General features: G+C 38.9%; 1 protein-coding gene across 1 annotated transcript; it reads left to right on the plus strand.

Moving 5' to 3' along the window:
* The first annotated feature begins 1,380 nt into the window (after positions 1-1,380).
* On the plus strand, positions 1,381-1,887 carry LOC113295227 (clumping factor B-like). Its single transcript, XM_026543576.1, has one exon. It carries the CDS (start codon positions 1,381-1,383, stop codon positions 1,885-1,887), a length of 507 nt encoding a protein of 168 aa, XP_026399361.1.
* The last annotated feature ends 10,805 nt before the right edge of the window (positions 1,888-12,692 follow it).

A 12,692-nucleotide genomic window follows, 5' to 3' on the forward strand; every position in this document is an offset into this window, starting at 1 on the left:
ATACTCTGAGAGACATCCTTCTCAGTCAGAGGTTTTATGGCATGAGCTTTCATGATTTATTGAGAGACATGAGTCTCAATACTCATCCAATTGTCGGATCCGGAGTATAAATAGTTAGGGTTGTACAATTTTACCCTTGTCGAAAATCCACCATCTACATTAAGTCCCCTGCTTAGTGAGGAACAGTCATGTTCCTCAGTCAGCATTGAATGGTGATTTTCCAGGTACAGACGAAAATAAGTAATTGAACTTAGTCATAAGATAAGACATTACCGGATTTCGTATGAATGAGCAAACCATGGTTTGAGCAAAAACCCAAGCGTCATCCAGTAAGCATAAATTGGTGTAGAACCGCTGATTTGATGGTGGAACCTTGGTCGGTTTAGGATTCATGGGCCGGGCCCGAAAAGGAAATCCTTATGGAATTAGGTTTTGGAAATAAAATTTGGTATAAAAGGAATTAATTCCTTTTTTTTTTATCTCTTCCCGCACGTCCACCATCTCCCTATCTTCTTCATCTTCTCACCCAAGCAGGAGCAGGAGAAAAATCGCTGGAACGCCGACCACCAGACGACCGGAGCCACAACCGTCCGGCCGGCGCCGACAGGTACGTGAATTTTTTTTTAAAGCTTGTTGTTTGTTCATGAGTTGTTCATCATAAAATAATATGGGTATACACATATTTTGGATGCGAGTTTTATGAAAAACCCTTGTTTTAGGAACGTATGTTCGTTCGATCGTTAGTTTAAGAAACTAGCAACAATCCCTAACTTGAGAGAGATTCTTCTTTGAAAAAAATACCTGTGTCCAGTGATAAAATTTTGTTTATGAGCTTTCATGGAAACCAAAACTTTATCTTTAAAAGATGTGAGTTTTCACAAAACCAAAATAAACCTTCATTTTAAAGAAAAACGCCCGTATGAAGGAAAATAGATTCTTTTTTTTATCATGAAACCGTGGAGCTTTACAAGAACATCTTTTTTTTTTGATAAACTCACGTGATCCTGAGGTCACGTCAAAATTTTTTTACGTGAGTTAATCACGGTTTTATTGCTTCGTAAAATCAAAACATGGGTTTTGAGTAACCCTCGAATTTTAGACAATTTATTTATGATGAAATATTGTATTGGTGTAAATTTCATAGCCCAGTTGTGGATGTTTATACTATGAAAATTGTGTCTATGATTTTATGAAAAATCAGTCTAAAAAAGTTTTGTTCGTTATTCGCAGGTTTCCAGGAACGAACTAACTTCTGAGTGTCAACTCTTGTGGCACAATCACTATTGTTAGTAGAATTGTAAAGAGGTAAGATTTAAGAATTACCATTTTGTAGACGGATTTATTAGCATGTTGCTAATCTTGTGTTCCTGGTTCTAGAAAATGGCAATTTCCAACAACAGCAATTCCTCCAGCTCTTCTGATGAGGATTCCAAAGATTCTGCAGCCAATTCAAAAGCTAAGAGAACTCACGATGAAGGTGCAAAGCCTAGTATACCCCCGAACAACCGGAGAGTCACTTATGCCGAGCTTATGAAGAGAAAAGCCGAGACTGATGAAGCGGAGGGTCGTATGCGTAGAAAAGATCGAATCCAGCGCAAAATACTGGCGGCAGAGGAGAGACGCCGATTCGTCGATGGAGTACCTTCTGACTCTGATACTGATGCTTCCGAAGAGGAAACCACGTGGGTGTTACCAGAGTTCAAGTTCAAGCCTATGAAACGAGTTGATGTTGAACTTGAAGCTGAAGCAGAAGAAGACTCGGACTCGGAAGATCCTCATACCCATCCAGACTTCATCAATGGTCTTGACAGTGATTCTGACGAAGAGGGGGATTCCGAGAAGGACAGTGATGATGAATCTGACAGCTCAGATGAATCTGACGAATAGCTTTATTCTTGATTTCCTTTTAAACATTTGAATGTTTTCTTAGCCTTCTTAGTAGACATCTTATTTGAACAACTTCTCTTGAGTATTAAGATTTTCCTTTTGTAAGAAATTCTTTTATTAAGATCATTTCCTCTTGATTGAATCCGATAAAATGGGCCAATCCTCATACGCCGAACCCATTGTGATCTTCCTTTACTCAATTTATGGTTTTCATCTGTGAAAACATCCAAACATGTCGCAGAAGATATGTAACACACAAGGCCGTGTGACTTCTCTGACCATGCCTAACTTTGGTCAGTCCCCAGTGTATTATTTTACTCCGCATCTCCAGTATTGACCTTGTTCGAGACTTAGGGTTTCAGTAAAACTCGCAACCGAATTGACTATTTGCAGAAGATAAACACCTGTCGTATCTTGTATATATCTCCAGGATTTAGGGTTTAACACTTGCGAAAATATTTCTTCTATTCCTGAGTTAGTTTCATCGCAGAAGAAATTTCGATTGCCATACCTTTCATCATTATGTCTAGCGATAGTACTTCTTCTCGAAATGGACTTCAGTCGAAGCATGAAATAGAAGCGTCCATCTCGGTAAGTTGTATATCTTCTTCGTCTCTGTTTGATCAAGGTTATTGATCACAGGAAAATGATAGACACATTTTTGTGTAAGTGATAGACACATTTTTGTGTCTACTTTGTCCTCAATGTCTGTATTGTTGGAACTCTATTTTTGTACTAATTTTGTGTTTTTATGTATTTTTAGGAAATAAACATTTTTGGAAAATTCGGCTCGAAAAGTTGATTTTGGCACCCGGAGGACAAGTGTTATTCGGATTCTCGCTTTTGGATAAGGGGTAACCTAATTACTAAGGGGCATCCCCAGTTCACCCACAAGGCATCTGCTATTCGCACCCCAGTTCAGGATAGGGGGCATATCATCTTCAACATTCAAATTCGTGTTTTGGCGGGAAAACCATTTTCACTCCTGACAGATTTTCAATCAACAAAATGAAGGTGTTCTAGTGCGATTCAATCGCTGAAAATTGGTGAGAAGCTGTGATTTAACACGGAAAAGTTGTTGTGAGTGTTCTCTTAGCTCAAATTTGGCTAGAATTGCCTAGCCAATTCACGGGCTCAAAACAGGTAAAACACATGCAGAAGAGTTTCTCTACGACTTCTGGAAGATTTTGTGTGTGTTCTGCTCGTGTTTCATGCATCGAGCAACCTGTTGGAGCATGTGTAATCGAATTGGAGCGTGCTGGACCAGAGAAAACGCGTGAAAAGCTAAAACAGGAAAGAAAATATCCGAAAATATTTTCTTTCACTGCCGAGGATTTGTGGAGTTATGGAGGAGATTCGATGCATGCTTCGGGTTTAAATAGAGCCCTTGGAGGTCAGAGAAAGGGTGTCGAGAGTTTTGGGAGCTAGGGAGAGCTAGAGAAGACGAAATCAGAGTTTAACAAAACTCTGTTTCTGTTGCTGCATGAAGATGAACACGAAGAACAATAGACTGTAAGAGACTGTCGTTCTTCAACAGTAACAGCGACAGTGGAATGTGGGTCGTAGTTTCCGAAAGACTACAGCATTTCATATGTATCGTTCTTGTGTGACGCTTCCTGTGGGTCGCACATTAGCTGTTTACACCATTTTCTCTTCTTCTCATCATTTGTAAACCATTTTTGAGCCATAATAAATTATTTTGAGAGCATTTATACTATGATGAGCTAACTCCCTCGTAACCAGGGCAATGGAGGAAGCTATTCACGCAACATAAATGGGTAACTATTTCATTTAATTATATAATTCACCTAATCGCTACTTTTGCAGAGTTTTAAATTGTTTGAATGATTGTCTTAATTATTTGTTATTCAGTTTGATAGGTTATGCTTGGTTTAATCTCTTGATAATCTATGCTTAAGGTTTACAAATAATGTTTGAGAATCTGTATGATTGATAGTGAGTTAAAGATAAAAGAGGACTTAAGAATTGAATAGAGTTTTGAAATATTTATCATTCAATTTTGTATAATAGTGGAATCTAGTGTCTTGGTTACCTCTCGCACCCATTGTTAATAATTTTGTATATAATTTTTAAATCTTTAAATTTAATCTTCACAAGTCTGAGAACTTGAACCTCATTACTACAACCCACAAAAATCATTAATCAGTAAGATCGAGTTTTGTGGGAAGCACCGAGGCGATTGTGGGAAGTCCCCAGTCGTTTTGAGTCACTTGATGACTGGATCGTTTGCTTTCGGTTTCTGTGAAGTCCCCAACCGTCTCTTGCGGTCTACGACTGGTAACTAGGTTGTCTGGTAGTCGAGTTGTGGATCCCTGAACAGATCGCTTGCTTCTGCCGTCCTGATGTCTGAATCGAAGTATGAGATCGAGTATTGAAAACTGACATTGTAACCGAAAGATCAATCTCCCACCGTGGTCACCAATTGTTTATGGGTGAAAATCGTTTCTGCCGATTTTGGTAATTCCGGTAAGTGAGTGAGAAACAAATCTAAACCCTAAACAAATGTACTGCACGGGAGTACTTTAGATTCGAGAGATCAATCTGTACAACTCCATCCTAAACCAAGAAATGGTCGTTCCGGATTTGCTTCGGTCACAAATAGGAGGAGAAGGGATGGTTTAGGGAGGGAAGCGAAGAGAGTACTGAGACCAGAACAGTTCTGGAAGAGTAGTACTTGACTTGTATCAGAAGGTGAAAGCTTTTGGGAAAGCTAGCAAAGTTGGCTTTCTGAGTATTGTATTTCTCCTTACCAAAAACTTGTTGTCTTGGTGGAAATAGTTAAGACCTATTTATACAAGTCTAAGTGAAACGTACTCTGACCTCGTAAGAAAAAGAAATGGATGAGTTAAATGGGAAGAGGTGGTAACGCCTGGTATTGATGGAATTTGATGGAATTGATGTTCCATAATGAAAGAGCGTTTCACCATTACTTCCTGCATTTACTAACCGTGTTATTCTTAATACACTGTCTTGAAACGGGCATTTGTGTATGCCGCACGTTGTAAACCTCCAAACCAAAACCCTAAAGAGCATCCCCCAGTTTGTGACATGTATTGATGTCTCGAGTGTTTTTGTGGAAAACGTGTAGCATGTCGCTGGTGTTTGATATGTTGAGCTTGAGAGATGTGTCGGCTCAGTGACGACCTTCGACGGTCGAGATTTTTCATCTTAAGAGAAATCGTGGCCTTTGATGTAGGCGCGGCATGCCAAAGTGCAAGGGTTGCACGGCATGTGCCAATGGCTTGTGCGGAATGCCTTGGCTGTAGGTTGCACATCGGTTGCAAGTGGTAATGCCAAAATCCAAGTGTTGCATGGCATGTGCCAATGGCGCCCATGCGGCTTTGGCCCTAGGTTTGCACGGCTTGGCATGCTAGGTTGCAAGGGTCGCTTGGCATGTGCCAATGGCGCGTGTGGCGGCTTGGCCCTAGGTTTGCACGGCTTGGCATGCTAGGTCGCAAGCGTCGCTTGGGATGTGTCAATGGCGCGTGTAGCGGCTTGGCCCTAGGTTTGCACGGCTTGGCATGCTAGGTCGCAGGCGTCGGTTGGCATGTGCCAATGGCGCGTGTGGCGGCTTGGCCCTAGGTTTGCACGGCTTGGCATGCTAGGTCGCAGGCGTCGCTTGGCATGTGCCAATGGCGCGTGTGGCGGCTTGGCCCTAGGTTTGCACGACTTGGCATGCTAGGTCGCAGGCGTCGCTTGGTATATGCCAATGGCGCGTGTGGCGGCTTGGCCCTAGTTTTGCACTGCTTGGCATGCTAGGTCGCAAGCGTCGCTTGGCATGTGCCAACGGCGTGTGTGGCGCAATGATTGTGCAACTCGAATTTGGCACGGTTTCCGTGAAGCGCAATGATTGTGTGGCTTTGGTTTTGCCATAGTTTCCATGATGCGCAGCGATCGCGCGGCTTGGTTTTGGCATGGTTGCCATGATGCACAGCGATTGTGCGGCTTTGGTTTTGGCATAGTTGCCATGATGCGCAGCGATCGTGCGGCTTGGTTTTGGCATGGTTGCCATGATGCGCAGCGATTGTGCGGCTTTGGTTTTGGCATAATTGTCATGATGTGCAGCGATTGTGCGGCTTTGGTTTTGGCATAGTTGCCATGATGCCCAGCGATCATGCGGCTTGGTTTTGGCATGGTTGCCATGATGCGCAGCGATTGTGCGGCTTAGGGTTTTGTGTGTCGAAACCCTAGTTTAGCATTTGAAAAAAGATACCCTGGTAATTTTTCACATAAGCGCATTAAATGTTCTAATAAATGTGTTTAGCGTCACCGGTGACGTCATGCTATGCGTAAGGTTTTACGATTTTACCCCTTGTCTAAAAACCACCATCAACACCAAGATAAAGTATTATTAAAAATGTATTGAAATCTCTAACACATAATAGGGTTTCATGAGTAACCCTAGTGAAGAGATTACTCCATTACAAAAGAAAAGAAGAAGAAAAGCTATATTATTTTTGCTCTGGACTACGAACCCCAGACCTCTTCTTTTCCCATCTGCTTCAACCAGTATTTATAGTTTTCAAAGGAAACCACTTTCCTTTATCATATCCACTACCACATCATCATCCAATGAAAGTATGTTGTCAAATAATATAAAAATCCTCCAATCAAGATGTGCCATGTGTCAAATACTGCAATCAATATCTTAATTATTATTTCCAACCATAAAGAATAATATTCTTTCCCAAATCTTCATATATTCCATTACTCCACATCATAAAGAAATATTATCCCCATTAAACAAAATATCTTCAAATATCCTTTATCATAATATCTTGCACATGGACTCCACACGTTGTGGCACATTTTTACACACGCCCATATCCAAATAATTGGCCCAGTAATTATTCATGTTTCTTTTTGGGCTTAACCCATCAAATCACTTCATTTCTCCAGCAGAATTCCGCATTTTAGTCCATAGAGCTTTATTTTCTATAAATTGCAAAAATAAATAAAATCATCAAATATGTACAAAATAAAGAACTAAATAAATGTAAATTTGAGTAGTAAATATGTAAGAATTAAGCACTTATCAGAAACATTTATTTTTTCCTTTAGATTGTTTACCAACATCTAAGATTTCTAACTTCTTAGATTTCTCGAGATTATCTTGAGAGACCAGAGGTCTTGAAGAAAATAAACTCTGAACAATCTTTGAGGATTTCTGGTGTACATTACAGATGCACAAAACAAGTTTCCCAAAGTGATTTCCCATTAGAACATATTTTAGGATCAAAAAAACACAAACTTATTAGGTTTATCGTGTTTATCGGGGGTCTAACAACCACACCCAATATTTCGTTCGGCAATCTGTATAGACTAACTCCAATATAATTACAAGAGAATCAACTAGACAGTCAGACTCAATCAAGAAAATATATCCAAGAGTTGTATCTCAATTTCTCAATACAATCTGCAACCGAACAGATAGAAATCTGTGAGCCTGATCGATATGATAAATAACTTGAACGGTACCAAAGACCAATGTTCAAGTGTCATCAATTTCAATCAACAACCAAAGGTTGGATTTACTAATTGATTAAACTACGCACAACCTGTGATATTTCAATTATATAAACAAATATAATGCGGAAAATAAATAACACAGACACCAGAAGTCTTATTAATGAGGAAACCACAAATGCAGAAAAACTCCTGGACCTAATACATGTTAACTTCGGACTGGAATGTAGTTGAGCTGTAACCAAGTCTCACACTAATTAAGGTACAATCGCATTCCTTACACCTCTGAATCCTAACAGGACTCTACGCACTTGATTCCATTAGCTGATCTCACCCACAACTAAGAGTTGCTACGACCCAAAGTCGAAGACTTTATAAACAAATTTGTCTCCCACAGAAAAATCTATTCTGATAGATAAATCTGTCTCCCACAGAAATACCTACAAAGTTTTTCTTCAGTCTTTTGATAAATCAAGGTGAACAAGAACCAATTGATAATCCGGACTTATATTCCCGAAGAACATCCTATAAATATCAATCACCTCACAATAACTTAACTATATGGTAGCAGAACAAGTTATTGTGGAATCACAAAGAATGAGACGAAGAGCTTTGTGATTACTTTTTATATCTGACCTATCGGAGATAAATCTCGAGCAAATCTTAGAGAAGATAGTACTCAACACGATAGAACAAGTAATATCAGAGTATGCAACTACAAAGAAAATAGTTGAGTCTGGCTTCAAAAACCCCAATGAAGTCTTTGAGTCGTTAACCTATAATGGTTTTAGGAAAAACATAGGTTAAATGAGAATCGATTCTAGCACGCAACTAGTATCACACAAGAGGTGTGGGGATTAGGTTTCCCAGTTGCTAGAGTTCTCCCTTATATAGTCATCAAATCAGGGTTTGATAGCTTTGAAACAAAGCAACCAATATTCACGGTTAGATAAAATCCTGATTTAAGATTCAAGCTAAGTTTGCCTAAAACCAAAGCAATATCTCTCCACCATTAGATGGTCTCAGCTTGTTACACACAAATGAAATATATCATCATTTAAATATGGGTAACCGTACCTAAATGTGTATATTAAGTTGGCTCAACAATAGTTAATCGAAGTTAGCCATATGAATACTTTTGTATTAACCACATTTATCTAACACTTCTAGATCAAATATGATGATCAATCAAACATGAATGATAATCAAATGAATCTAATTTTGTTACTCATAGAGTTGTTCAATTGTTTATATTCTCATAGAAGTATACAAGACACCGTTGAAACAAAATCGGGTTGATTCAAGAGAATCAATTTATGAATATTAAGCCACGGTTTGCAAAGATTACATTCCTTAATTTATATATGTATATTTTCATGAGTATGAAATTATAATTAACTGATTTTAGAACTTAAACCAACTCAGTGTGCAAACGGATACGCAAACTTAAGTTCCGCACTTTGGTCTTGTCCGACAGTTCGCAAACGGGTACGCATACTGTCGTTCCGGACCTAACTCAGATAGAACCGTTCGCATACTGGTATGCAAACTTGGTTCCCGGACTTTAAAAGTTAAAATTGTTCGCATACTGGTTGCAAACTTGGTTTCCGGACCTGAATCATACCACAACAGTTTGCATACTGGTATGCATACTGTGCTATATCCAGACAATTGTTAACAAGTTCTAAACTCCCATTTCAATCATTGAAACATCCTTAGAAGACGACAATAGCTATCTCACACAAACTATTAGCTTATAAGTAATTTTCAAGTGATCGAATGATCAATACGAAACATTCCGAGTCTACATCAAATGGCCGTCTCACACAAATCATGTAAGATGTTTAAAGGCAATTTTCACATGATCATCTTTTGACTCATTATTTAGTTTCCAACAAATAAATTGTTTCCAACTAAACTCGTCAAGAATAATGATGAATGTAGCTAAAGCAAAAAGCTTCCAACACATATTTCGAGAAAGATATAAGCGAGTTAAACTTAGTTCGAAATATCAAATGTGTATAATGTAAGATGATAGACATTTTTTTGTGTCTAATTTGATCTCAATACGGTATATTGTTGGCACTCGATTTTGTACTAATTTTGGTGTTTTGTGTGTTTGTAGGTATTTTTGGGCAATAAATATTTTTCGGAAATTCGGCTCGAAAATTTGATAAAGGCACCCTCGGAGCACATTTGCTAAACAGACCCCTGCTTTGGATAAGGGGCACCTCATTCACTAAGGGGCAGCTTCTTTACTATTTGCACCCCAAGACAACAACTGCTAACCGCACCCTATCACTGGTTAAGGGGAGACCATCTTCTTCTCAGTTTGTATTAATTGTTTTGGCTGGAAATTTTGGCAAGGGAAGAACATAATTAGGGTTCGAGTTTTGGTGCTTTTCTAAGGAGACTCAGTGGCTGAAATTTCAGGGGAAGGCCTGTTTAAGCTTAACAGGCATGGTATGATCGATGCTTTGAGTTAAAACTGGCTGGAGCGTCCGTTGGAAGAAATCAGGGAAGTGCTATTTTTCTTCGAAAACCCGAGAAGGTTGTTTTGGATTTGGAAGTTATTTAGAGAGATTCAATCGATAAAATCTGTTGTGTTGGGACTGTTTCATCTAAACAGAAGCGGTAAGTCCATCAATTTCGAAGCAATATGGATGCAACGTGGGATTGAAGTGAAACAGAGGTTGAATGATACTCGGGATTCTGTTGGGATGTGTTGGAGAGTTTGCGAGCGTTTTCAGCGTGTTGACTCATTGTTTCATGTGTTGGCAGCATGTTTGAAGCATTTAGTCACTGGATGACAGCGTCAGAAGACTAGAAAGGGAAGAAAATATTCCCGAGGATATGTTCTTTACTGCCGAGTAATGGAAGAATATCGGGAGTAATTGAACGAGATTTCTTGGGGATGTTACCTATATAAAGGGTGCTGGTGTATCAGAGAGGGGGATGGAGAGTTAGGGGTTAGAACAGAGAGCAACAGAGTGATCAAATCACGAGTTGCAGAGAGAAATTTCTGTTGCTGCAGAGAAGATGAACATGAAGAACATTAGCTGTTAAGGATAGTCGTTTTCTAGGGTCGTATATTTCAAGTCTGCAACAGTCCATTAGTCACGCTTATCTTCAGTTAGTAACACCTCTTGTAACAGTGTTTCTTTGTAACAGTTGCATCTGTAACAATTATAACTGTTACAAAGGCCCTGTTTTATACCTTTTCTCCTTGTAAACACCTTTTTGAGCAATGGAAAATTCCTTTGAATATGTTTTCACCATGCGGAGCTAGACCCCATCACTGGGACAACGGAGGAAGCAACTTTTCATGATTGTGGTAAATGAATTAATTCTTTTATTGACTTTTTGCATAGATTTAATTGCTTTACGATTTCTATTAATTATTTGTTATTTTGTTAGATGCCGCATGCTTAGTTCTAAATACTTTAGATGCGTCATGCTTTTAACTTACAAATAATATTTTACGAAATCTATTTTTGGCAAAAAACTAGAGTCACAACTTCTTTTGTTTGAGCTATATTGTCTAGAGTTAATGACTGAACCATAACAATATGAAAAGTAGTGGAATCCCGCGTCTCAGCGTCTCTTCATCTTGTGAAAAATTGTGTATATATATTTTTCCTTATTTTCTTTATTAAGTCTTAAAACAAATTCTCAACAAATATGAGTGAACGAATCATCTTACTACAACATCATTGAAAATAACCATCAATTTTTGGCGTCGCCGACGCAGATTTTTTTATAGATTTGTTTTTAGGTTTTATTTGTTCTTTTTTACGCGTTTTGGTATTTTTGTTTGCTTTCAGATTTGGAGCTAAGCTAAAAAAAAGTGCTGAAAAGAAAATCCCAAAAAGGAAAGAAAAGAGAAATCCAAAAGGAGTGAAGAAGAAGAAGATTTTGTATATTATTTTATTTTATTTTTTATAGAAATTGTAATTAGGGTTATATTTTTGTAATATATTTTTTTTTGGACCTTTTTTCTTTTTGGACTTTATTTTTGGACATTGGACATATTTTTTTAAACCATACGGAAGGGTAGTTTCAAATATAAACTGCACAGGGAAGGACGGCGATTACGATATCGCCTCGGCCCCTCGGGTTCGTACATGACATAGGAGTCGTGGCCCGAGTCGACTTCAACGGTTCATCCCCCGTCTGGAACGGGAGGTAAGAATTCTAAACACCCGCGAATCCCCTGTCAGCGGGTTTACTGGATGATTTTGTATGCATATATGTTGAGGACCTGAAATCGGATTTAATTTTCTAGTAAAGGGCAAGGCCTGGCCAAATCAAGATAAGGACTCGGATTTCATCATTGTTTCCTTCTTGCCCGCCTTAGGAACACGTAACCTACGCGAACCTAAGCTTAAAATACTGACTAGAACGAGACCGATAGGGTAACGAGCTTAATAGGAAAGTCATTCGAAAAATATTGGTTACTCTTTTAAGCATACTTCGAAGTTCATGATGGTTTCTGTGAGTCGAATGCGTGACTGCGCCGCCTTGTAATGCGGTGAGGCCTTGGGTATCAAAGCTCCACTGCTTCCCTCGCCTCATTCAACTTACTTTACTCGGATTGATTCCAGAGGGGTTTGCTTAAATTGTAACGAATTCCCTTTCGAAGGATTAAGCTGGTCTAGAAACAATCTAAGGGAGCCATCATGCTTTTTGTTTGCTAGATAAATAGGTTGTTGTGGTCGAGTCAGCCTTGTTTGTGCTTGTGTAGAATTCCCTTGCAGTTAGGATGTCAAACTGGTATTATAATAGCCATCACAATGAATATGATTATCCAACTGAACAATATGGACATTACTCACCATAGTATGAATAGTGGTTGGGAACGCCAACCTTTGGAAGGATATGGGTCATACCCTGGTTAGCCCAATTACTATCCACACATGCATCAGTCTTACGAGCAAGAAGATTATAGTACTAGTTCTTCGTCTCTAGAGGATACAATCAAACTATTGAAAAGTAGTCCTTTTTATGATCCCTATGTTCCTATTCCTCCTTTAGAAGAGTCCCTCAGGAAGTTAGCTGAGTCGACACGTAAGTTAGCTGAGATGAATAGTATAATTATAGACGAAAGAACTACAATAATGAATGAACCTTCTTTATAAGACCACCTCAAGCGGATAGCTGAGACGAACGAAAGAATTACTCGAAATTCTATGAATTTCCAACACACTATTCCCAGTTTTACCCTTGAAAATGAGGATAGTTACTATTCACCTAATCAAGATGACGAGGATAGAATTGGAGACACTATTTTAGATGAGGTTCGATATCTTTCATGTTAT

Source organism: Papaver somniferum, chromosome 7 (assembly GCF_003573695.1).
Source record: "Papaver somniferum cultivar HN1 chromosome 7, ASM357369v1, whole genome shotgun sequence".
Taxonomy (NCBI): domain Eukaryota; kingdom Viridiplantae; phylum Streptophyta; class Magnoliopsida; order Ranunculales; family Papaveraceae; genus Papaver; species Papaver somniferum.

Coding starts and splice junctions, on each gene's coding strand:
- LOC113295227 (XM_026543576.1), top strand. CDS start 1,381: ATGGCAATTTCCAACAACAGCAATTCCTCCAGCTCTTCTGATGAGGAT.